General features: G+C 39.8%; 1 protein-coding gene across 3 annotated transcripts in view; it reads right to left on the bottom strand.

Annotated features, from left to right (window-relative positions):
* Nucleotides 1-25,764, bottom strand: part of LOC122553352 (ribosomal protein S6 kinase A5) — a 235,604-nt gene that overhangs the window by 106,270 nt on the left and 103,570 nt on the right. For all 3 annotated transcript variants that reach the window (XM_043696941.2, XM_087989593.1, XM_087989592.1), the window contains one exon: nucleotides 24,271-24,489. In XM_043696941.2, coding sequence (XP_043552876.1) covers nucleotides 24,271-24,489 — 219 coding nt within the window. The remainder of the gene's footprint in view (nucleotides 1-24,270; nucleotides 24,490-25,764) is intronic.

Below are 25,764 nucleotides of genomic sequence, written 5' to 3'. Positions count from 1 at the left end.
AGGTAGTTCCTTTTTGTTTGAATGATTGATTCTGTTTGATAATATCCTTTTGAAATTGGATCAGGTAAATGCATTGATTCAATATTTCTCTTGTTCCTCTGGTAATGTTCCCAAAAACAATGTCATTTGTTTTCTTCCTCGAAACAGCGGAATGGTTTGAATCCATAAAGAAATCAGATGCAAATGGTAGGTCTGACAGAAAATAGTTACCGAGAAGTCATTTAGCTTTGACACTCAGTCCTTATAGTTTGAGGTACTCATTGAAACCTGTTTAATGAGGGTTTTGATGCCTTCATCATGAAACATGGCCATTTCAGGTCCAGAAATATTGTTTTAAAGAAAAGCAGGCATTGATTAGTTATACAGAAGTAACAATGAGAGGATGACTTCTATAATGAATTTAATATTGAAGCATGCTCACTGTACTGTCCTACAAAATTCTAAATAAAGGGGTTTATATGTATCATAGTTCATTTAATTCTAAGAAACATTGGAAGGTCCTATCACGATAGAGTCTAGTGATCTAAGCTACAACACATAGACAAACCTTAACAGTTTTGTTTGGTGTATCCTAGGCTTTACATTTTTAAACCTAATTATCTATAATTGCACATTGTTAACAATTTTTTTTCATTCTATTACAGTTACAGAAAAAATGTCATCTCCAGGATATTTATTTATTTTGTTATATACTACAGCCAAGTCAAGAATGAAAGCTTTCTGCTAACATGCAGAGCTAATGTGTACATCAGCTTTTGGACTAGCAAATGCTTTGACCGAATCTTATTTTTATTATAATGTCAGCTTCAGCTGTAATATTAGACTGAGCAGTCCTAATATCATGATTTGACAAAGTAGTGAGTCACAGGACAGCAACTAATTGAAGTATAAGATCAATTTCAGATCAAAAATAGAAAGATGTTGCACTTCATTAAAAGCAGGTGATGCTGGGACTTTGCATTTTATTGAAAATTGATCTTATTGCTCCCTCCATTTCACTATACAGATCAACTAATCAGTCTTCCATCTTCTTCAACAGAACATTTACTATTGATGGCTATTGAGTCTGTATTACTGCTGGCTTATATTCTTGTTACAGGAATTATTGTGAAACCATTTCTAACATTCTTAAGGAAAGTTTCCAAAATAAACCCAAACTGTAACACTTTAGCTTTTAAAGTTAAACATAGCAAATTAAACCTTATGATTACATCTCTTATTTTCAATAATTTAACACAGCAATAAATCTTTGTTATATTAATGAATATTTTAAACTTATTGATAAACATCACATGGAATAAATGTCTCATAGATATTCTTACTCACTCACAAAACCTTTCATTTCTCACTGTGTTTTGTTAGTCCTGCTTTTCCTGTTCTATTTTATTGGATATTGATTTAAAAATTATTTTGTATAGTTGCTTGCTGAGAATATTAACAGATTCCTAGTAATTTTCCGAAAATACTAACACTACTGAGAGTACATTATTCTAATACACAAAACACAAAGTAGGCTAACCTAAAAGTAAAACATTGTTCCAGAAAACTTGATTCCCAATGCACTGAAGAGATCTTTACAGAGCTCTTTCAGATCTAAGGACCTCAATTTGAACATCTATAAATGAAGACATCACATCAAATGGGGACTTGCACATTGGGATTATGGAATGATGGTGAGAAAAAACAAATTCACTGATTTGGGTAACTCAACATTTGCCTGAGAAACAAACTAAAGAAAGCTTGATCCTTTTCTGCCATGAACCACGTCTACCTGTGCTGTGACAATCAACCACTCACAGATACCATAAAAGAAAAGCTTACATTTTTTATATCATCTCTCTCATACTCATGATGGTCCAAAGAGTTTCAATGCCTACTAAGTACTTTTTGTAAAAGAATTATCAGTCAGTGTTGTTGGTTGTTGGTTAGAACAAATAGAGAAATATTATCTGAACAGTGTCTTGACATCCACCTAAATAGTGAGACAAGATTTTAATTCTGGTAATATAGCATATTCTTAAGACAGATGCTTAAGTTCCTTCTGAACTTGAAACCCATCTAAGCGAGAGATAGGAGCCCCAACATTATGCCTCACTAACATTTTAGTTAACACTGAGAATAGACCTCCAACAGACCTCCAACAAATCCCGAACTAATGCAAGATGGCAATTATTTTCTAACAGCTGTCTACTACTGAATAGTAGTGTCTAGATCAGCCAGTTATGATCTGAATATTTGCATTTGTTCTTGAACTCTGCAGCTAACAAATATTTCATAGCAATGAGCACTGTAGATTTTTATTTTGTAGGTTGACAAAACAGCCACACAGATCCCTGATAAGAGTAACTATATGGAAATTGCTGCACTACACTCAACCTCTTAATCTTTCCATACATACATGGAATTGTCCAGTTGACATACCACAAGTAATCTTCCTAGATATTCAAGTTTATGTAATGGTCACAATTAACATGTGAGCAGGTGCCTCAATCTTTTCTCTGGCCTCTGGGATGGTAAGCATAATGTGACTGAGATTTTCTGGCACCTGCTAGGGGGAAAAGTGGATGTGAAGGGAATTGGTAACAGATGCCCTCCCATCCTGAGTTCACCTGAAGTGGCCAATTAAGGGCTTTTTTCCACCATCACTGACAAAATACCAAGGGCAATTGAATAATTTGCCAGTTGGGATCCCTGTGGTCCTAGTGAAGGAGGTGTCCTGATCAGGTGCTTTTTGGCCAACAGACAACTACTCTGGTATCCCTCAGAATTTCCTGTCCTCACAAGCAACCCTATTGCTAGACCTCCCAGAATTATCCCAGCAAATCCAACCCCATGTACATAGGTTGTGTAACCTACTTCATGGGATATTTCCACTGCCTGGGGGGGAAATTCAAACAATGGACACTGCTCCTGGTAGCAATCCTGAGACTGAACAGCTGCTGGCCCTTATCTCTGAAAGGGGTGGAATCACCAACTGCAAGAGATTAATTCATAGCCCTCCGGGTGAAGAAATTCATGTTCTCCTTCAGTTTAAATAATTAACCCCTAATTTTTTAACATTACGCCCAAGATCTAGAATCTACAGTGAGGGGAAATATATAAACAGCATCTATCCTGTCAAGTCCCCTGACAAACTTCTGTGTTGTGTCAGTAAGACCAGCTGTCATTCTTCTTAGCTGCAATAAGTATAGGCTCAACATCCTCAGTGTTTCCTCATAAGATCTTCTCTGACCCCAATGTAAGTATCTCTCTCCTTGGCCTCATCAATGTCTTATACAATGGTAGGAAGAATTTCCCATTTTAATACTCCATTCACTTTACAATGAATGCCAATATCTCCACTGGCACTCCACTAATTACAGTTTCCCATCCTGCAAATGATCCATTTACCCCAATTTTCTTTCCTATCCAGCAACCAACCATCTATGTTAATATATCAATATCAATACAATGAGCTTTGATGTTTTAGTAACCTTTGGTATGGCATCTTATCAAATATCTTTCAATTCACCTTTATCTGGGCTGCTCATTACATCCTTAAAGAATTTTAAGTAATTTGTCAAACACAATTTTCTTTTTGTAAAACCACATTGACTCTTGCATTATGTATTTCTAAATATCCTGCTTCATTATTATTCCTAATAAAATATTATTTTTTTCCAACACAGTGTTCTTCTGTCCACCTGTTGAATACAATAGCTGCATTTGCAGTGTTTCAATCTGATGGGGCAGCAACAGAATCTCGAGAATTTTGGAAGATTACTTGTGCATCCATTATCTCCACATCCGTATCTGCCTAAGTCTGACACTCCGGCATTCTCTTCCTGCACCTCTTTGACCAATTTTTTTTTTGTCACCTGTACAAATATCTTTTACTGGCTTGTTCCGTTCCCATAGCCATACATCTCTGATGTTATGTTGTTGTTCTCTTAAGACTACACATGCATATTTCAAGGCAAATTTCACTCCTGATTGTATTTGATAACAATTAGCTGTTACGTCTGTGCAATTGAGGCTTTTTTTGGTTTGGGAATGTCCTGTGTACTTGTACTCAGCACACCTGTGGTCCAATGTTGAGTAAACATGCAGCAAAAAAACATTGTAGAAAATTGAGCAGAAGTTGTATGCATAATTATGATACTGCCATGATCCCTTGATCCTTTGTACTTGTAATGACCCTTTTTTTAAATAACAACCATTTCTCTCTAAGTCACAGCTTCCCTTTGCTCAGTGCAAACCAATAACTTAAGTCAATGTGGGACCTTTACATACAAGAAACTCTTCAATCACTTCACAACATTCATTTCTAATTTACAAAGACCAAAAATGCACAGAAAGCAAACAAACATAAGCTACATTTGCCGCTTGGATTACAACTGCTTGTATGTCAAACACCAACAATTTTACAGTCAATGATTGATCAGTGCACCCAGCTCTCATACAGTGGACGCAAACAGAAGTTGCTGGAAAAGCTCAGCAGCTTTGGCAACATCTGTGAACAGAAATCAGAGTTACCATTTCAGATCCGGTGACTCAGAACAGTTCTGAGAAATGGTTACCAGATCTGAAACAATAACTCTGATTTCCCTCCACAGATGCTGCCAGAGCTGCTGAGCTTTTCCAACAATTTCTGTTTTCGTTTCGGATTTACAGCATCCGCATTCTTTCAGTTTTATTCAATTAAGTCCTGCCTGGCTTGTAGTGATCAACGCAGCTGTGCTTCATCACGCAAAAGATGATGTTTCTCCTGCTCAATGTCCTCATCACACTCTTTGGAAAATTGCCCATGATCCCAGTTTGTCAGCATTAATCACATTCCCACTTTGTGTGCTCCGGGTGGACAGAGCACACTCTGTCCACAATGTCTCTAGTCAAAGAATGGGCTGTATTACGTTGACACTTAGCCTCAATCAAGCGATCGCATCATCATTATTTTGGGTTATGTTTGAGTGTGCATGTGAGACAGAGAAAGAGAGAGAGCTCAAGTTGCAAAGTTAGTCCGTGTCCTCCAATAACCATCCTTCTGTGACTCCTGGATCATCACATGCAGCAGAACAAAAGAGCTCTCAGGATACAGGCATCATGGTGGGTCCCAGGTGCAAACTTTGAGGAAGTGGAACCAATGATCAACATTCAATCTCTCCACTGCCAATGCAGTAGCATTGTAACCATCTATAAGATTTGTCAGCTGTAGATAAGTTGGCAGGACTCTTTTCCAGAAACCATATGGGATGGTTCAAGTCCCACTCCAGTGCATGAGCACATCAAAACCAAGCCAGGACCCCAGTGCAGTACATAATATTACAATGGTGGATCTGTCATTTTTTTGGATGAGACATTAAACCAAGGTCCCAGGTGCCTGTTCAGTTGGACATGTGACAGGAATTATGAACACACTGATGGTCCAAACTTCATGAAACAGACGTGCTTTATTCCATCGGCATCAGGTTCTTATAAATATAGAAGAAAATTAAGTTTAACTATGTAAATCAGTATTTACATGGAATTAAGCCTGTGGTTTACATCTGGTTCAGCAAATTCTTTGATTGTCTGATCCTTCTCACCAAGTATCTCTCCACCCACGAGGCTTCAAGCCACATTCCTGATGAAGGGCTTTTGCCCGAAATGTCGATTTTCCTGCTCCTTGGATGCTGTCTGACCTGCTGTGCTTTTCCAGCACCACACTCTCGATCCTTCTCACCAAGGGGCCTCCTTCCCCCAAAGACCGCATTTTCTCCAGGGAGGGTTGATCCTACTGCTTCAGCTGCCTTGCCCAGTGCCCTTCTTCACCTTCACCACCTGCTGCTAGAAGTCCCAATACAATTTATCCAGCTGCCCTGCTTGGTGCCTTCCCTCATTATCATCACCTCCTAGTGGAGTTCTTGGCATAACTGCTCAATGCCTTCCCTCACTATTGCTATACTGCTCCATTACAGACATACAAAATTTTATTAGAGTTTTCAAAGAGTGTAGAGTTGCTACACTCCCCCTGGTACCTGGCCAACATCCATCCCTTAATGAATACTATAAAATCTGGTGGTAAAATATGGATGTTAGTTTATGACACTGACACAGCTGAGAAAGGACCACAGCAAGTGATCATGACAGCACCTTTCAAATTTATCACTTCTTTCACCAGCAGGACATGGTCAGCAGCATATCTGTAAGTGCCCATCCAACCTACACAGCATCTTGATTTGGAATTAATCACTGTCCATTAATAGTTGCTGGGTCAAAATCTTGAAACTCGCTTCTAAACAGTAATCTGAGTCCCTACACCCAGGGACTGCAGTAGCTCAAGAAAGCAACTCACCACCACATTCTCAAGGGCAATTAAGGATGCACAAAATAGTGCTGGTCAAGCTAGTTACACTCACATCGCACCAAAAGGTTTTTAAAAATTAGGTATCAAGGAGGTGAAGGAGAAAAACGTAAAGAAAACAAGACACAGGAAAACAGGGAAATGAAAGATCTAAGCACTCGAAAAGTCTGCAACCCAGAAAATTCAAAATTCTTCAATGACATTCAAAAGATTGAAGAATGCATCATGTGATAGTTGAGCCATTGAAAGCTGGATACTTGCTGAGTTAGAGACTGGATCCTCAATGATTTAAAACTGATCAACACTCAACGAAGCATTAACCATTGACATGAGATGACCATGACTTCCAATCCTTTACAGGTCTGGACCACTGCAGGCATTCACAGGGCAGTTGTGCAATACCAGTGAAAGTCCAAAAGTTGTCAAAATGCAATTCGACTCCACATTCAAGATCCTTTTCCACAGAGCTGGAGAACGCAAATAAATTTAATGTGCTCAGTGCAAAGGAAAAGCGGGAAGCATTAGATTTCTCTAGGACTGCTGGCCATTTCCCACATTCAGGAGATAGGGGCAGGGTTATGAACAATGGAGGCACATCACATTACAAGATACCCCAACACAACCAACTCTAAGCTAACACTTTAACTGTTTAGATTATCTGTACTCCCCCACTGCACAACTTGCATGTGAATCCTGTGGGGTTTTTTTGGGGTGAAGGACATCTGGAGAATGCTGTTGTGATGTTTTTACTGTGGTTAATTCTGTTGTCGAGTGCATTCTCCAGAATAAGAGGTATTGGACTGTTGAATTTTCCACAACAAAGATGCCCCTTTGAAGCTGTGACTGTGACAATTTCTGGTGTCCCACAAGATAAAAGCTAAGGAGAGATACAAAAGAATAGTGTGTATTGCATGCTATGCAGCTGCTCCAGGTTTCGTGGATAGATTGAAGGGTTCCCTCTAAACAACCTTGCAGAACTGTACTTTTATAGAATGCCTGAATTTTGGCATACAGGAATGTATCAGTCGATGGCAGGAATGAGCCAACGAAAGCAGATAACCCTGGACTATGGGTCAATAGTTAAAGGATGTGGAATTGTTGCACATATGTCCTCAAGTAGGTGAAGCAATGAGATAGCAGCTTGTGGTACATGCATTATTAAATGAGTATCTCTACAGAGGTTGCAAGGAGGAAAAGACAAATATTTGACTTCAAAGACTTTATTATATAAAAAAAGTTTTTATAGAAATAGTAAAGTTAACCTGAAAATAATATAATCTCATACAAACATTGCCTGAAAAAATTAAACTCTTAGACATTTGAGCAGATGCTTACAGAAACCCCAATAAAATCTTAAGTGGACCTTGAAAGGTATAGTTTCACTACAATGTATTACAGCAATTTAAATTCATGGAAACTTTTACTATTTTATAATGATAATTTTTTATTGAACATTAATCAGCATTGTGAACTTGGATTAAATAGTTTATTTTAAAAAAAATTGAAAGAACTATAATCAAAATTTGCCAAATTTACTTTGCAGCAATAAAATTCAGAATCTAGGCAGCCAACAAAGAAGCCAGTCAGCAAAGTGGTAGTTACAATATTCTAGTCAGGCTACCTCTCCCCAAAGTGACAAAAGAAGTGAGAAAGAGAAGAGGAATAACTCCACACGGGCCAATATCCTGTCACAATATCACCCTTTATTTACACATGGAAAGTCCTTGACACTGATCCAAGTCCCTCAGAACCAGCTCTCAGAGTAAACAGGATGTCTGACAGCCCTGTTCTTCTCTGATAGCCAGGGTTCCCTGATTGGACCAGATACACATTCTCTGAGATCCACCTGATTACAATCACTACATCCCATCCTGAATCCGAGGACACAGACTGGATCTTTTTTTGGAGCTCCTCTGGGGTGTTTTAGCACCGGGTCAGGTTCCTCCAACTCTGCCTCTGAAATGGGCAGCATGTAATGCACAGTGGCTCTCATCTTGCATCCAGAGAGTCTCAAAAGAAATTCATTCTCTTCTTCAGGCAGAAAAAGCATCGACATGGCAACATTCGTGCCCATCTCAGATTGTGAAGTGTCTTTAATGCTTGACAGACAAGGAAATCCCACAGATTCTGAACAGTTGGAAATGCTGTCTAACAGCTGGGCACATTGTGTTCCCATATAGTTTGTGATTTTGCAGCTTTCACATGGTCCATGTGCTTGTTCAGACCAGCACACCTACCCAACTTTATACATTACTGGACCTGACCTCATGTTGACCATGCTTCTTACCCTTGCAAGGCCAATCCCACATACCTGACACCAAACTTCATCCCTAGGCGTCTTGTGTCCTGCATTGGCATTCCTGATGTTATTTCACCCTCAGCGCCAAGTGGGAAGATCAAATTTAACTTAGTATGGAATCTTCTCCCCATTAGTAACTCTATTGGAGCTACCCCTGTAGTTGCATGAGGCCTGGTCCTCTAATCAAATAGGAACTGGGACAGTTTGGAATCTAGTGAAGCTGTAGGCCATTTCTTTAAGCCTGTCTTCAACATTTGGAATGCAGTTTCTGCCAGATCACTGGATGACGAATGGTATGCAGTTATCCTTCAATGATGAATACCATTTGACTTTAGGCAATACTCAAACTCCCTGCTGATAAATGAGAGCCCATTATCCATGACCAACAATTCTGCTAGTCCGTGCATTGCAAAAGATACACACAATTTTTCTATTGTTATCCCAGTGTTTGACAAATGAACTCTTTGTGCGTCCAAGCACTTTGAGTGGCTGACCACAATGACTAAGAACATTGAACCCATAAAAGGACCTGCATAGTCGATGTGTAACAAAATCCAGGGTTTACCCAGCCATTCCCATAAATAATTGGCAGCTGCTGGCTGGAATTCTTCTGGGCACTGCCCCAATAATGCAATGCATCCAATCACGGCCACTAGACTTAAGTTCTTGTCAACATCATCATTTTGGAAACCCCTGGATGACCCTGATGGAGTTCAGTAATTATCTGGCAGCAATCTTTCCTTGAGACTATAACTCTTGCTCCCTAAAATAATAATGTGCCTCCTCTTCTGTGATCTGCTCTCTCCTGGTCCAAAAAGCTTTCAATTCTGCTTGTGACGGCCCTTTGGTATTACCCATCACCACCAGTTATTTCAGTTTTGCCAGGACCAGATCCTTCCACGTCCAAAGTCCGATATTGTCAACTGTGACTGGAAGGGTGTCCAGAAAATTTAAAACCATTTCAGCCAGTTCCAGCGGTGGTGTATTCATCAACAGGAGGCAGTTTAATGCATCAGCATTTGCTACTTGGCCTTCTGGACGGTGTTGCAACTCGTAATCATGTGCACTTTGTATTAGAGCCCACCACCAAATTTCGACTGAAGCTATGGGCGGCATTAACTTGCCATCTTTAAGTAGACCTAGCAGGGGTTTGTGGTCCATTATTATTACACACTTACATCTGTAAAAGTATTGTCAGAATTCCAGTCTTCAAATATGACCATCAAATCTTCCTTCCCCAAATGAGCATATTTAAGCTCTGCATTACCCAAAGCCTGGATGCTTATACTATTGGGAATTCCTCTCCATTGTGCCACCTATGAGCTCATACTACCCTTAGTAATCCTCATCTAACCACAATTGCAAGTACGCATGGCTCATGTCCAGCTTCGTGAAAGACAGCATCCCGCTGCAAGCTTTGTATGTGTGAAGTATTGGGTATTTATCTAGCTGTGAAAAACAGTTTACTGTTTAAAATTCCAACAAAGGCAAACCAACCCATCGGCCTTCACATTCGGTTTGACTGATGCTGCCTATTCCACAAACTAGACTGGTTTGATGACTCCTTCGCTTTCTGACCTTTCCTCGTAAAGTAAATGGCACTGGGTGGGCCTTGCACAATCGTGCTATTGCTTCTTAATCAATGTGCAAGGTGACTTTGGCTCCTTTGGTAGTCCATAGAACTTCCTGAAAAACATCTGGATATTTAAGACTTCACTCAGGCAGCCATTTTCTAATCAAAAAATGTTGTGTCTTTCTCAACCAACTTGACCTCATCAAGCTTGGGCCGGAGCCTTTTACCACAATCAGTGGGAACTGAACCAGCTGCTTCTCATGAGAGTCCAGAACTGAAGGTGTACCCTTAATCTGTAAAGGTTCCCTGGTTTAGGTTCTCAGTCTAGTCAAGGGCTTGTACAAACTTAATGGTTGGAGTCCAGAGTGAATTCCGTGAAAGACTGGTTCTTTAATTACTGAAACTGCCATGCTAGTACTGACCTCCATTAGAACTGAGTGACCATTTAACAAAACATTTATTTTGTTTTGGATGTTGCTAAGCAATTTAATTGCTCCAAACCACATGTATGTGGGCTTTCCAGGGTGTGCACCCTCTTGGATATTGGCCTATGACTTCTCTTATCAGTTTAGGTTCAGTGGGACCTTTTTGCTGTCTTGAGTCTGTACACTGGCAGCAACCACAATAGTTTGCTGGTCCGGATCCCAAAGAAAATATTAATCATTTGGCCGAGGCTTGGCTTTGTTTTGGGGTTTTGCTGTGGGCTGACCTCAAGTCCCTTTGTTCAGGATATGTTCTGAGTGAAGCTATGCAATTGCCATCACTCAAGTGATGTCCCCCAAGCTTAGATGGACTGGCAACTGTGTCCACTTCCACTGGAATACCCTGCAGTTCATATGTTCTGCTTGCCACACTTTCCAATGATAAAGCCAGTTGGCCTTCAACTAATAGGCACCTTTGCATGGTAACATCTTTAATCCCACATACCAAATAGTCTATCAGCATCTCATTGAGGGTTAAACCAAAGTCACATGCCTCTGCAGTCAACGTAACCTCGTCAAAAACCATGATACAGATTCCCCTGGTTCTCGAATTGCCAGAGTAAAACTGATAGCATCTGAGGATTAGAGCAGACTTGGGGTCATAATATTCCTTAACTAAATCTGTGAACAGTTGAAAGGTTTTATTATCTGATGTCTTAGAAAGTTAGGCTTTTTTTTTCATTCATTCATAGGATGAGGGCGTTGCTGGCTAGGCCAGCATTTATTGCCCACCCCTAACTACACAGAGGGCAGTTAAGAGCCAAACATATTACTGTAGACCTGGAGTCACATATAGGCCAGACCAGGTAAAAATAGTAACCAGCTCTGAATAATCAAAAAGACTGCGGGTCCACAAGTTGTCAGGAGAATTACTCGTTGCTTTTCATCTGCCTCAATGTTATTTGCATAGAAAGAATAACACACTCTTTCCATATACTTGGCTCAGTCTTCAATGGGAGGATTGAAGATGTCAAGTTTCACAAATATCAGCATGGTGACAGAAATGCTTACCCCCAACTCCAAGAATACTATTGCAAGCAAATTTCTTCAGGGGTGCAATGTTTTCTCGTCAGCACTGAAATAATTCCACAGAGGCTGGTATCCCACTACCAGGTCACCGTTTATTTATACATGGAGAGTACCTGACACTGATCCAGCTCCCTCAGAGCCAGTTCTCAGAGTGAACAGGATGTCTGGCATTTATTCTTACATGTCAATCAGGGCTCGCTGACTGGACCACATTAACAACCCCAATCAGGGAATTCATATTCTATGAGGTCTACCTGGTTGACCTCATTGCAATCACTGCAGAAAATAGTAAAAAGATAGTGAAAACTGGCAATCAATTCTGCTGCCATCCACCTTTCCCCACCCTTTACCCTGGCACATTGATGAGCCCACCAGTTAACTATTCCTTTTATTTTCCCCATTCATGCATGACAAGTTGGCATTATAGGTTAAGCTGTTGTTGCTCTCATGAAGGTGATGGTGAGCCCTTGTTTTAACTCTGTAATCCTTAGGCTGAAGATATATCCACAACGCTGTAAGTAAGGGACTTCCAAAATTTTGACCATGTGATGGTGAAGGTATAGCAATACATTTCCAAATCAGGATATTGTATTACTTGTCCCACTAAGTTCAGAAGTGGAAAAAGGGGAGCAAGATGAGCTGATCAGCTGTGATCAGGTTTGCCCTTGTAGAAGACTCATAGAACAATGCTGTTACTGGTTGAGACAGTAATGGAAAGGATATTGCCTTGTGTAGCCACTTATCCATAGGTGGTTCCGTATTTCCTGCTGGCAGGTCAGAACTTAATGAGATACTTTCATCCACAAGGACAGCATAACTGGTTCATGGACCACACCTGCCACCCTTCCAGTGTTTTGATCTTCAACTCTAATTTGTTGGCTGTTCTCAGATTATGTTGGGTGTCAGCAAGAAACTGGAAGCTATGATTGTTAGCATGTTACAGTATGGCATTCAAAGTTTCAAGAGCAGAAATCAGAGCTTTCATCAAGGTTAAAGTCCCAACTATTCCCTCGCTCTCTGATGCCAACTGATTTGCTAAATATTCTCAGTGCAGGCACCAGCTGTTGCACTGGCTTTTGTAACTCGTAATATGCCCTGCGCAACATGTTTTGAGTGGAGGCCTCATACAGAAATTCCATGTTACTATTTGAGTATTCGTGATTCCTCATGTACATCAGTAAGCATCTCTTCAGTACTGCCATCATTTAATCACACTCCATACGCTCACTGATCTGTTGTAGCCAATCTCTTTGACAAGGCAACAACATTCACCAGTTCTTCAGAGAACCCCTGTTTCTTAAAACTAGATTCTGAGGCTGCAGAGCTCAACCAGCCAACTAAGACCAGTGAAATGTGTCCATGCTGGCGCAGCCTGTGGAGAACCAAGTCACTTGGCCTTGGAGCGAAGGTATAGACAGAGCAATTCTCTCCCTCTCCTGAGAGAGAGAAAAGTGAGTAAAAGTGCAGATTTGACTTTCAATCTCCTTTTCATCTGCAGATGAAATTGAGACAATTGCACAACAAAGCCATGGTCTGTATTCTCTGAACGCTCTGGAAGCTACTGCCAGTCCCTCACTTCCACCCTTGCCATGTCATTCATCAAGAGCATCTGAATTTGTTAATGACCTGTGGAAAGATGAAAACATCGGATTAGAATGGTTCCCTTTTCCACCATTAGAATGTCCTGTGGGAGGGGACAGATTTAACTTCTGACCTGGAGTAATGGCTGATAGCAAGGGGCCTAGTACACATCTGCTTTTGAGCGTTTTCCTCTTATCACATCCTGCCCCTTTCATCCTTTTCACTTTCGATGTAGCACCCCTTGTTTTTGACATGGCAGGTCCATTGTCCTTACATGGTGAAATCAGAGTAGATATAGCTATGCACAAATTCTGGGTTACAGACCTATAGGACATTTCAGCCATGTATCTTTGCAAACCAACATTAAATTCTGAAGATCCTCATTAGTGAACAAATGAGTCCAGACTACTGCCAGCTGATTGGTGGTAATCTTGATTTTAGGATTAATCGAGATCTCAGATCTAGTATCACCTAACAATGGTTTTCTTTACCTTTTGGATGAGCAGTATTTACAGTATTTTCAGCAATATAAAAATAGTTTCAAAGCTGCTTACCAGTTGATTCTGGTAGTAGAAGTTGAGTTCAAGTTTCAAATGACCTTATTCCATGTTTGAATGAAGAGTTGCTTCAAATGAAGAATTTTGAGCCAAGAGGGAGTGAGTAATAAATCCCCACAAGTAAAACAGAGGTTCTCGCGGCCACTTCTTTATCCATGATATATGCCCTCTTCACTTCCCAGCACAGGCTTCAGTTTCCAGAGATTAAGAACGAATTACTGGCCATTGATCGCACTCCTAACTTTATAAGACAATTACCACTTTCTTTGATACATGTAAAACAACTATTATAAGTGCACCTGCATTTCTCCCACATCAGTCATTACTGGCAGAAATGCATCTACCCATTAAAATGCAAATTTAAACATGAAATTCCCACAGTTCTTGATTTAATTCTGTTTAAAAGTCTATCAAATTTTGACTTTTCAAGCCTGAAAACATGTCAGCTAAATACTGAAGAAAGTATGTATATATCCACTGATATGTCTTTAAATTACACTATTTAGACTTTGCACTTGATACAGAAACATAAATACCTTTTACAACCTTTTAAAGCATTGGTCACACATACAATCGCAGAGATCGTCTACTTCTGAAGGTAGCTGAAGGGTGGGAAGGGGAAATGCAAGTTTTACATTTACCCAAACAAAATTTTCCAACAGGAAATTATTTTAGTTTACCTAAAACATATAAAGTCAAAGAACGTATAATGATTCACACTTTAGAAAAATCTTAAATGGAAACCTAATAACGACTCCAATTATTGTATGTTGACTTAATTGCCACTTGATTCATAATATTCAAAGCAACATCTGCTGCACTCAGAAAATCTAAATTCTTTTTCTAAAATATCTTGTCTACTTTTGCTCTCACAAAACTAAGAAGAATACTTCGATTTACTGGAAACAAAGATTATTTTCTAGAATTTATAGGAGACAATTAGGCCATTTAGTGAAGCTGGCAATTATACTCCATGCAAGCCTCCTCTTTACCTTACTTCATTTACATTATCTTATGCTGTCAGCATATCTCTACTTTTTCTTCTCTTACATGTATATAAGCAATTTGTTTCAAATACTCATGAAAGGCCACTTATATGCTGACCTACATTACAAGGGGATTTGAATATACAACCAAAGATGTCTTATTGCAGTTGCATTGGGCCTTCGTGAGACTACATCTTTTTCTTATTCATTTATGGGTTGTGGGAGTCACTGGCTAGGTCTTTATTGCTCATCCTTAGTTGCTCTCAGAAAGATTGTGGTGAGCTTCCTTCTTGAACTGCTGCAATCCATTCGGTGTAAGTAGAGTTACAATGCTATTACGGAATGAGATCCAAGATTTTGACCCAACAACACTGAAAGAACAGCAATATATTTCCAAGTAAGTGGCTTGGAGGGAAAGTTGCCAGCAATGATATTCCCATGTGTCTGCTGCCTTTGTCTTTCTAGGTGGTAGTGATTGTGGGTTTGAAAAGTGCTCTTGAAGGAACCTTCAGGAATTTCTGCAGTGTATCTTGTAGATGTACACACTCCTGCTACTGAGCATCAGTGGTGAAGAGAGTGAAAGTTTGAGGATGTTGAGCCATTCAAGTGGGCTCTTTGTCCTGGATGGTATCACATTTCTTGGAGTAGTTTTGTTCTCCTTACCCAAGCAAAGATACACTTGTCATAGAGAGAATGCAGCAAAGGTTTATCACAGCGATTCATGAAATGGTGGGATTGTCATATAAATAGAGATTGGTTCATCTAGGCCTGTGGTCACTGGAGTTCAGAAAAATGAGAGGAAATCTCATAGAGATGCATACAATTATGACAGGGATGCATAGACTGGATTCAGGGATGACACATCCTATCTGGGGAGAGGTCCAAAACTTAGAGTAACAATCTCAGAATATGGGAGACCATTTAGGACTGACATTAGGGTGGTGAACCTATGCAATTCGCTACCACATAAGGTGATGGAGGCCTAGACACTAAATATATTTAAGTAAGAAATAGATTTCTCGAGACTAAAGGCATTAAGGGGTATGCAAATAGAAGGTGAGCATGGAGTTGAATTTGCTACTCCAATGATCATATTGACTAGCAAAGCAGGCTTCATGAGACAAATAGCCTCCTGATATTTTCTAAATTTCCCTGTATCTATGAAGTAGCAAATTCTACATTCCAATCACTCAGAAAAGGCATTTCTCCTGAATTCTTTCTGATGTGAAAATGTTTAAGTTCACAACTCATATTTTGCAGGAACACAACTTCTACAAATTTCATTTCTCGAAAGCTAAATGGAAAATAATAGAAATACTGGGATTCAGAAGTTGCTAGATCACATACAGTATTTACACATCAAACATCTATCCATGTGCACAGACAAAGTCAGAGCTAGAAGTGTGAAAACAACAAGAAAAGACAACACGGATACAATTGTTTTCAGACTGGTTTTAAATTATTCGTGTGGGTCTCAGATGAAACAAACTTTGAAAGCGAAGAGGGACTAAATAAGGAAAGATTCTGAAGTACACATTAATTTTTCAGATCAAAGGAATTAACATGGACTTAACACATGGACAGTAGCAGTTCAAGGCGGCAGCTCACTACCACCTTCTCAAGGACAACTACGGATGCGTAATAAATGCTGGCCAGCCAGAAATATCTATGCCCACATGTGAATAAAATTAATTGAAATCTCTATTTGGGACATTCCAGTTATAGCAGCTGTGGATAGATTGCAGAAAGACAACTGCTTGGATTTAACTGCATGTTTTTCTTCACAAAAAACAGCAGTTAAGTGGTGGAAGGAAGGTGGCTCTATGTTAGCAGCTGAGAGTGGGGTTGAAGGAAACTAACGTACAGTGAGTACTATGTATATAAGACATATTGGAAGTCAAAGAAACCCACAAATAGTGCTTGATGGTTCACTGCAAAAGAATTTGAATTGTGCCAGCGTAGATGTTTGAATGCAATCTCAAGGTTTGAAGCTCCTCCAATACTGAAAGCCAGCTTACTGGATGAAGGCAGCAGACCACATGTTGCCCACGACTCATCCGACCACCCTGGAAGGCCAGGCCAGCCAGAGGCACCATGCTTGGGGCCTACGGAAAATGGAAGAACCTGAGAGACCTGCCCCAGGAAGGAGAACTGTCACAAAATGCTCCTGACCCCATAAGACCCCTGCCTGACATGAAATCTCTCAGAACATACCTGGAGAGCAGCCCAAACACCTTTGCAAAAAACATGGCTGGACCTGGAGCAACAAATCAGCAGAAACTGAAACCAGGAACTTCTCCACTGGGTCCTAAGCAAATTCCCTCCACTAAAAAAAACGAAACAGTAAATTACCTGCTACACTGGGTCCTAAGTAGACCCTCTCCAAAAATATACTAAACTGGAATATACCTGCTCCACTGTGTCCTAGGAAGGATCACTTAACTGGAAGCAGTCACACTCCATTCCAACAGACCCCCTGACCAATCAAATGTAAGAAACCTGCGTGGAAGCGAGGTAAGAGCTGAAAATGTGTTGCTGGAAAAGCGCAGCAGGTCAGGCAGCATCCAGGGAACAGGAGAATCGACGTTTCGGGCATAAGCCCTTCTTCAGGAAGGGTTATGCCCGAAACGTCGATTCTCCTGTTCCCTGGATGCTGCCTGACCTGCTGCGCTTTTCCAGCAACACATTTTCAGCTCTGATCTCCAGCATCTGCAGACCTCACTTTCTCCTGGAAGCGAGGTAAGTATGCCAGCCTGCTAGTAAGACTAAAACTACGTAATTTCAAGACTCCCTTCTTAGCTTAGTGGTCAGATGCATGGCCGATGCAGTTTAATGTGGATAAATGTATGGTATCCACTATAGTGGCAAGAACAGGAAGGCAGATTACTACCTAAATGGAATCAATTTAGGTAAAGGGGCAGTACAGAGAGATCTGGGCGTTCTTGAACACCAGTCAATGAGGGTAAGCATGCAGGTACAGCAGGTAGTGAAGAAGGCTAATAGCATGCTGGCCTTCATAACAAAAGGGATTGAGTATAGAAGCAAAGAGGTTCTTCTGCAGCTGTACAGGGCCCTGGTGAGACCACACCTGGAGTACTGTGTGCAGTTCTGGTCTCCAAATTTGAGGAAAGACATTCTGGCTATTGAGGGAGTGCAGCGTAGGTTCACGAGGTCAATTCCTGGAATGGCAGGACTACCTTACACTGAAAGACTGGAGCGACTACCCCTGAGTTTAGAAGACTGAGAGGGGATCTGATTGAGACGTATAAGATTATTAAAAGATTGGACACTCTGGAGGCAGGAAACATGTTTCCGCTGATGGGTGAGTGCCGAACCAGAGGACACAGCTTAAAAATACGGGGTAGACCATTTAGGACAGAGAAGAGGAGAAACTTCTTCACCCAGAGAGTGGTGGCTGTGTGGAATGCTCTGCCCCAGAGGGCAGTGGAGGCCCAGTCTCTGGATTCATTTAAGAAAGAGTTGGATAGAGCTCTCAACGATAGTGGAATAAAGGGTTGTGGAGATAAGGCAGGAACAGGATACTGATTAAGGATGATCAGCCATGATCATATTGAATGGTGGTGCAGGCTCGAAGGGCAGAATGGCCTACTCCTGCATCTATTGTCTATTGTCTTATTCCTAGCAAATGTACAATCTCTGGAGAACAAGATGGACAAACACAGATCACGGCTCAGCTTCCAGCGTGAACTGCGGGACTCTACGCACTCTGCTTCACAGAAACCTGGCTCAACCCATCTATTCCCAATTGCGCATTTCAGATCGATGGTTTTTCTATCCATCGCATGGACAGTACAGCATCCTCGGGTAAGACAAAGGGTGGAGGCGTTTGCTTTTTAATCAACAATTTGTGGTGCATGGACATTGCAACCCCTGGGCAGCCATTGCTCCCAAAACCTTGAATTTCTCACCATCAAATATGGCCCCATGAAAATTTATTGCTGCTGTATTAACTGCTGTGTTCATACCACCACAAACAAAGGTTGAGGAAGCTCTGGATGTGCTGTATTCTACCACTCATGGATACAGGTCCAGTGCTGGTCAGAGGAGGCAGAGGATCAACTCCGGTGTTGTCTGGAATCAGCTGATGGGCCGTGTCCGCAGGTACCTTGGATGAGAATGCCACCACCGTCACAGACATTATCAGCAAGTCAATACCAAGGAAGTCAATCCGGGTGTCCCCCAACAGGAAACCCTGGATGAATCAGAACAGACAGAACATGCTAAAAACCAGGGATACGGCCTTCAGATCAGGAGACCAACTCAAATATGAGGAATCCAAGTATGACCTTTGCAGAGCCATTAAGACAGCAAAGGACCAATACCGATCCAAACTAGAGACCCAGACAGACAGACTGCGACTCTGGCAAGGACTGACTGACATCACAGGTTCTAAAAAGAGACAGTACAAGATAGCAGACGATGACACATCCCTCCCAGATTGTCTCAATGCCTTTTATGCTCACTTTGAGCAGAATATCGACAGAGAGATAACACCTATTCTGACAAGTCCTGACTAACCTATTCCAACAGTCATTGCATGAGAAGTCAGATCAGTTTTCCTCTGTGTGAATCCAAGGAAAGCGATGGGACCAGACAGAGTACCAGGCCGTGTACTCAGAGCATGCGCAAAGGTCTTCTCGGACACCTTCAATCTCTCCCTGCAGCAGGCCACTGTCACTGCCTGTTTCAAGACGCATTGGGGAGAAGATACAGAAGATACCTCTACCATCGGGGAGAGGATACAGAAGCCTGAAAACACGCACCAGCTGGTTTCAAAACATTTTCTACCCTATTGTTGTTAGAATACTGAATGGCCTCAGAGAATACTGAATGGACTCACAAACTCTTAACATTCGCCTGTATTTGTGTTTTGTTTTTGCCACTGTTAACGTATTATTTACTTATCTATGCCCCTGAACTCTGTGATCTGCCTGTATTGCTCGCAAGACAAAGCTTTTCACTGTGCCTCGGTACATGTGATAATAAATTTAATTCAATTCAATTCAATTCAATTCAGGGGAAGAGAATGATTTACCAGGACAACACCAGTTATTGAGTAGCCTGTGATGGAGTGACTTTGCAGGAAATTTCTAAGCTAGCTAGAACTTTGAAAGTGAAGAATTAGAATCCCTCAAAAAAAGAGACAACATTTTGGTGAGATATAGTGACCTACTGTGTCACCGATGTCTGGAGTTTTGGTGAGAAATTCATGTTACTCCCTTCCATCCCAGTTCTACTCTCTTCCAACCTCTTCTGTCGATGAGAAGATCTAAGTTTGAATACACATATGAACAGATTCAAGAACAGTTCCTTCTCCATTGTTATCAAACTTTTAAATGGACCTGTGAAATATTAATTCTGATCTTTCTCTACACCTTCTTGTATCTGTAACACGATACTCTCCACTCTGTTCTGTTACAGTGCACTTTGTATGGTACAATCTGCCTGTATAACATGCAAAACAACACTTTTCACTATATCTCAGTACATGTGACAACAATAAATTAATCAATTCTACTATTTGATCTTCTTTATTGAGTACTCAGCAATACCTTGCCTCGTAATCCATACTTGCCTCATGTTAATTGTGGATGTTAGAGTATAAGTTGTATATATTGTAGATTATGCTACAAAATTCAAACAGTACAACAAAGTTTAATTTGTCTGTTCAAAATTGTGGAACCTTGTGACTTAATTCTCTGGGATCACAAACAATAAGCAGAAATAGAGAGTGGAACCCATACTTGAATAAAAATCCAAATATCTACAGAATCAGAATTGTCAGACATGACTGATTAACCTAGAGGAGATCAGCAGTGGATTCTATAGAAGCATTGGGGAAATCTTGGGTGGAATTAAGAAAAGGGAATAGTCAGTTAAGATGTTTAGGTTTGCAAAATAAGCGTTAAAAAACATATAAATCAGAATTAGTTCTTTTGAAGTTTTAAGGTGAAATCTCTTTAAGTTGATAACTGGAAACTCAAATTTCCTTTCAAAAGTTACCAGTGTCCCTTGAGATCATAAATTCTACATCATGGATCCAAGAAGTGTTATTAGTAACTATCTTATATTAGAAACATCTAGCCTCAGAATCCTGCACAAATCAAAGCACTTTCTCCATATCTAACTAACCTTTTACTAATTGTATAAAAGGTTTAGGATGAGTTGAAGTTCCAAGAAAGATGCGCAAGTCTGAAAACTGATAAACAGATGGACAACAAGACTTCCATGTACAATTGCTTGTCACCTCATTTAAGTATGCATACAGGTATAGTTGATAGCAGCACTGGCTAAACATTTCAAAATAGCCATCACAAAGATATGGCAATAAGAAGGGAAAGACCAGAACCTGAAAATTCATAGTTAAAACACATTTTGAAAGAACCGGTAGCTAAGCAAAGGTAGAGGGGTCATTCTATTAATTAAGGATTATATTGGTACAACATGGAGAGATAACTTTAGTTCTGTGGATCAGGATGTAAAAGTTTGGGTAAAGATAAGAAAAAATAAAGGCAAATAAGTGAATTATGAGACTAATTCCTAACAGTAAATGTACTGGTTAGGTTCAGAAATAGGTCTGTAGATCAAGGAGCAGGAGAGAGGCAGATATTTAAGGAGATATTTCAGAATACTCAGAAAATATAAATTGCAATGAAAAAGATTCTAAAGGAAGGATTCATGTCTGTGGCTAATGATGGACATCAAAAATAGCATCAAACTGGAATAATAAGTCATATAATTTCATAAAGATTAAACACAAGAACAGCAAAGCATTAATAAAAGATTAATAAGGTAAATTAGGTTATGAAAGAGGCCTATCTAGAAATATAAAAGGAAGAGTTTTATAGGTGTGAAAAGAGACAGTAAGTAAAGTGAGTGTTGGTCTTACAGAGAGTGTTTGGGGAATTAATAACGGAAAATTGGGAAATGGCAAGTGAATTGAACAGATGTTGTATGCCTGTTTTCATTGTAGAGAACACAACTAATATTCCAGAAATAACTGAATCAACATGTGAAAGGGAACAAGGAACTCAGAACAATTTACTCAGCATCTTTTCCCTCATAATTGGAATTGTTTTAATAAAATCTGACAAGTCCTCTAACCCTGATGAGCTTCACCCTAAGGCGTTAAAAGAAGTGACCATATTGATTTTAATGTTCCAAAATTCTCTCGATTCCAGAAAAGTCCATCAGATTGGAAGATAGTAAATGTGACTCCTGTATTTAAGAAACGCTGCAGATGAGGGGCACAAATCAGAGAAATATAAACAAGTTAGCCTAACATCTTTCATCAGGAGAATGCTAGACACCATTAGGTTAAACAAGATTACAAAAAGGCACTTAGAAATTTGAATGCAACAAATGTATACTTAACATGATTTTAAGAAAGGGAAATCATATTTGACTGGTTTATTACAGCTCTTTGAGGAAGTAAAAAGCAAAGGAGAAATAGTGCATGTACTGTATTTACAATTTCAGAGGCATTTGAGTATGTGTCACATTAAAAACTTATTACACAAAACAAGAGCTCATGGAGTAAGAGATAACATACTAGCATTGAGACAGAATTGCTTGGATAATAGAAAACAGAACTTATATATAAATGATGAATTTCCACCTGGTAGAATGTGATGAATACTGAGCAAGAAGAATCAGGGCTTCAGCTGGTTACATGTATGAAGTGACAAAAGGCATGATTCCTAAATTTGCTTGATAATACAAGATTAGGTAGGAAAGTAAGTTGTGAAAAGGTCATAAGAAATCTGCAAAGTGCTACAAGTTAAGTGAGTGAGTAAATATTTGGTAGGCGAAATATAATGTGAGTAAATGCAAACTTGTCCACTTTGGCAAAAAAAAAGAAAACCAATATTCATTTAAGTACAGACAATCTTCACAACTCAGATACAAAGTAACCTTGGTGCTCTTGTATATGAATATACTGTTGCCTTACTAATCAATGGCTGCAACTGAATGTTTGCCTTTCCAAGGAGAATGGAACATAAAAGTAAAGAAGCTTCACTTTGGTTGTATAAAATTTTGGGGATGCCACATTTGGAGTACTATGTATAATCTTTAAGGAAGGATGCAAATGTAAATAAATTTCAGAAAAAGTTCACTTAACTGATACATGGGATGGGAAGGAGGTTATCTTATGAAGAAAGAGTGAACAGGGTGGACCTGTACCAACTGGAGTTCAGACAACAATGAGCTGTGATTTTATTAATACATATAAAGAGTCTGATGGCACTTGACAAGATGCTGAAAGGTAGTTTCCTTCATGAGAAAAACTACAACTAGGGGGATTCCTAAAAGGAGCAGAAGAGGAGGAGTTTTCTTTTTCTTAGAAGGTCATAAAACTTTGGACTCTTTCTCAGAAATGATTGGAGGCAGGGTTATTGAGTATTTTTTAAGGCAGTGGTAGGCAGATTCTTGATTAACAAGGGAGTCAAAGGATACTGGAGCTTAGGGAAACGTGGAATTGAGGCCACAATAATATCAAACATGATCTTATGAAATGGCAGAGCAGGCTGAGGGCCTTAATGGTCTGCTTCTAATTCATAACTTCATAAAATGACAGTGTACTTTAACTGGCAATTTAAAAAAAATCAATATTAACATCAAGTTAAATCAAATGCCAGAAAACAATGTCATTATGGAGAAGGAAAAACCGCTAATATCATATTGGTGGCATAAGGAAGTAAATGTATGTACAGTCACTATATAAATGGATCCCATTTTTTAAAAAATGTCACCTACAGTATGAATTATCATGATAAACTAACCTCTGCACTCTGGCGTGTCACTGTTTCACAAGGAAAGTAAATGCAGTCAGACTTTGTAAGATTGCGCTATTTTTGGAGGTCATGTGACTAGAATAGCAATAACATTAAAACTAGATCATGGTGTACTGTGATCCTGAAAGATAAATTCAGTCAGTCAATCATTCATTAAGTGAGTTTACACAGCAAATAATAAAGCCACACAGGCCAGGAAATTTCAGGATTGGCCTGTAATCAGTGTTCAATTGGAGGAATACAGACAAGACCATTTGCCTCAATTTTGTATTTGGCCCCACTTTAATGGGGATGTGAGAAATGGGCAGAGTTCCCACTGCTGACATCCACATAACAACCTCTTCTGGAAACGTGGATGTTGGGTGAGATCACAAACAGGGTGATTTAATTGTTTGCAAACATTTACTAAAGACTCCTCTTAAGTAACAATCAACTGGGTGAGATACCAGTGACATTAGTAAAATTGCATTTTTTTTATCCAATACATTTTCATTTATTGGGCTTCGCTGACAAGCCCAGAATTTATTAACCATCTCCATGGTCCATATATAAGAAAACACCTTCAGGAGAAGAACATGACGAGAACTGGCAAGTTTAAAAAAGTAAAATCTATTTGTGATGTTACCTAAAATAAGATGGAGTTTTGTATCTGTCTGAAAAGCATAATGTAATGTGACAAGGAAAGGTGATTGTCGAATGTGTTCCAATACTTGACGCTCTGTCCTGGTGTGCTCTGCAGTCTTTGCTTTTTGAACTATTGTTGCCTTCTTCAGCACCTTCATGGCAAAAAGCTTTCCGGTATCGTGACCACTGATTTTCCTCACAAGAAATACTTTTCCATAAGCTAGAAACAGAAGAAAAGGCAAAGAGATAAAGAACATACACCAAATTAACACTTGGAATGAAATACTGTTCACAGAGTCATACAGCATGGAAACAGAGCCTTCAGTCCAACTACTCCATGCAGACCACGTTTCCAAACTAAATTAGTCCCACCTGCTTGTATGTGGCCCATATCCCTCCAAATCCTTCCTATTCATGCACTTATCCAAATATTTTTTAACATTGTAGCTGTATCTGCATCCATCCTCTGGCAGTTCATTCCACACACTAACCACTCTCCATGTAAAAAAGATGCCCCTCACATCCTTCTTAAACCTTTCTCCTCTCAGCTTAAAAATATGCCCCTTTTTGAACTCCCTCAGCTTAGGGAAAAGATCTTTACTGCTCACCTTATCTATACCTCTCATTCTTCTAAATCTCTATAAGGTCACCCCTCAACCCCCAATGCTCCAGTGAAAAAGGTCCCAGCCTATCCGGCTTATTTTTATAACTCAAACCTTTCATTCCTGGCTACATCCTGATGAATCTTTTCTGAACCCTCCCCTGTTTAATAATATCTTTCCTGTAACAAGGCAACCAGAACTGCATTCAGTACTCCAGAAGAGGCCTCACCAATGTCCTGTACAACCTCAACATGACATCTCAACTCCGATACTCAAAAGTACAAATGCATCTCATCTTCTCCTTGCCCACCTCGTTGTCTTTGTGGTTACTTACAATCAGTTACATCTTTTTCTAGTTCTGTTGAAGGATGTTAAGACTGAAGGGAAGTAAGTCATTCAGCCTTTCAAGCATTGATCCTTTCAAGCACTGATCAACTTGATCATTGGCCTGAAACGTTAACTCTGTTTCATTCTCCACAGATCTATTGAATATTTCCATCATTTATTGCTATTGTTTATATTTCGAACAACTGCAGTATTTTTCTTTTATTTTATTGTTCTATGAAACTGTCTTAGATGCAATCCGTTAGTTTAATCTCCAAACTATTTTTATCAATCCAATTAGTCCAGTTTGTATGAAATTTAAAGCTTGGCACATTTATTGCATTTCCTTTATCAGTTCCTCCTCTTTCTTGATTTCTACTTTGGCCAAAGCTATAGTTACGGTTGATGACCAAGAAACTATTCCCACCAGTGTTCTCAGCCCCTTTTATTTCATATATCTGCAGTGACTGGAATGAAGTCAGCCAGGTGGACATCAGCCAGGTGAACAACCAGTTCCCTGGTTGGGGCTATTAATCTGGTACAATCAGGGAGCCCTGGCTGACATACAT

The sequence above is a fragment of the Chiloscyllium plagiosum genome, unplaced genomic scaffold, assembly GCF_037043375.1.
Source record: "Chiloscyllium plagiosum isolate Xiang-an unplaced genomic scaffold, Cpla_swu_hap1 HiC_scaffold_8, whole genome shotgun sequence".
Lineage (NCBI taxonomy): Eukaryota > Metazoa > Chordata > Chondrichthyes > Orectolobiformes > Hemiscylliidae > Chiloscyllium > Chiloscyllium plagiosum.
This window is presented reverse-complemented; position numbering and strand designations above follow the sequence as displayed.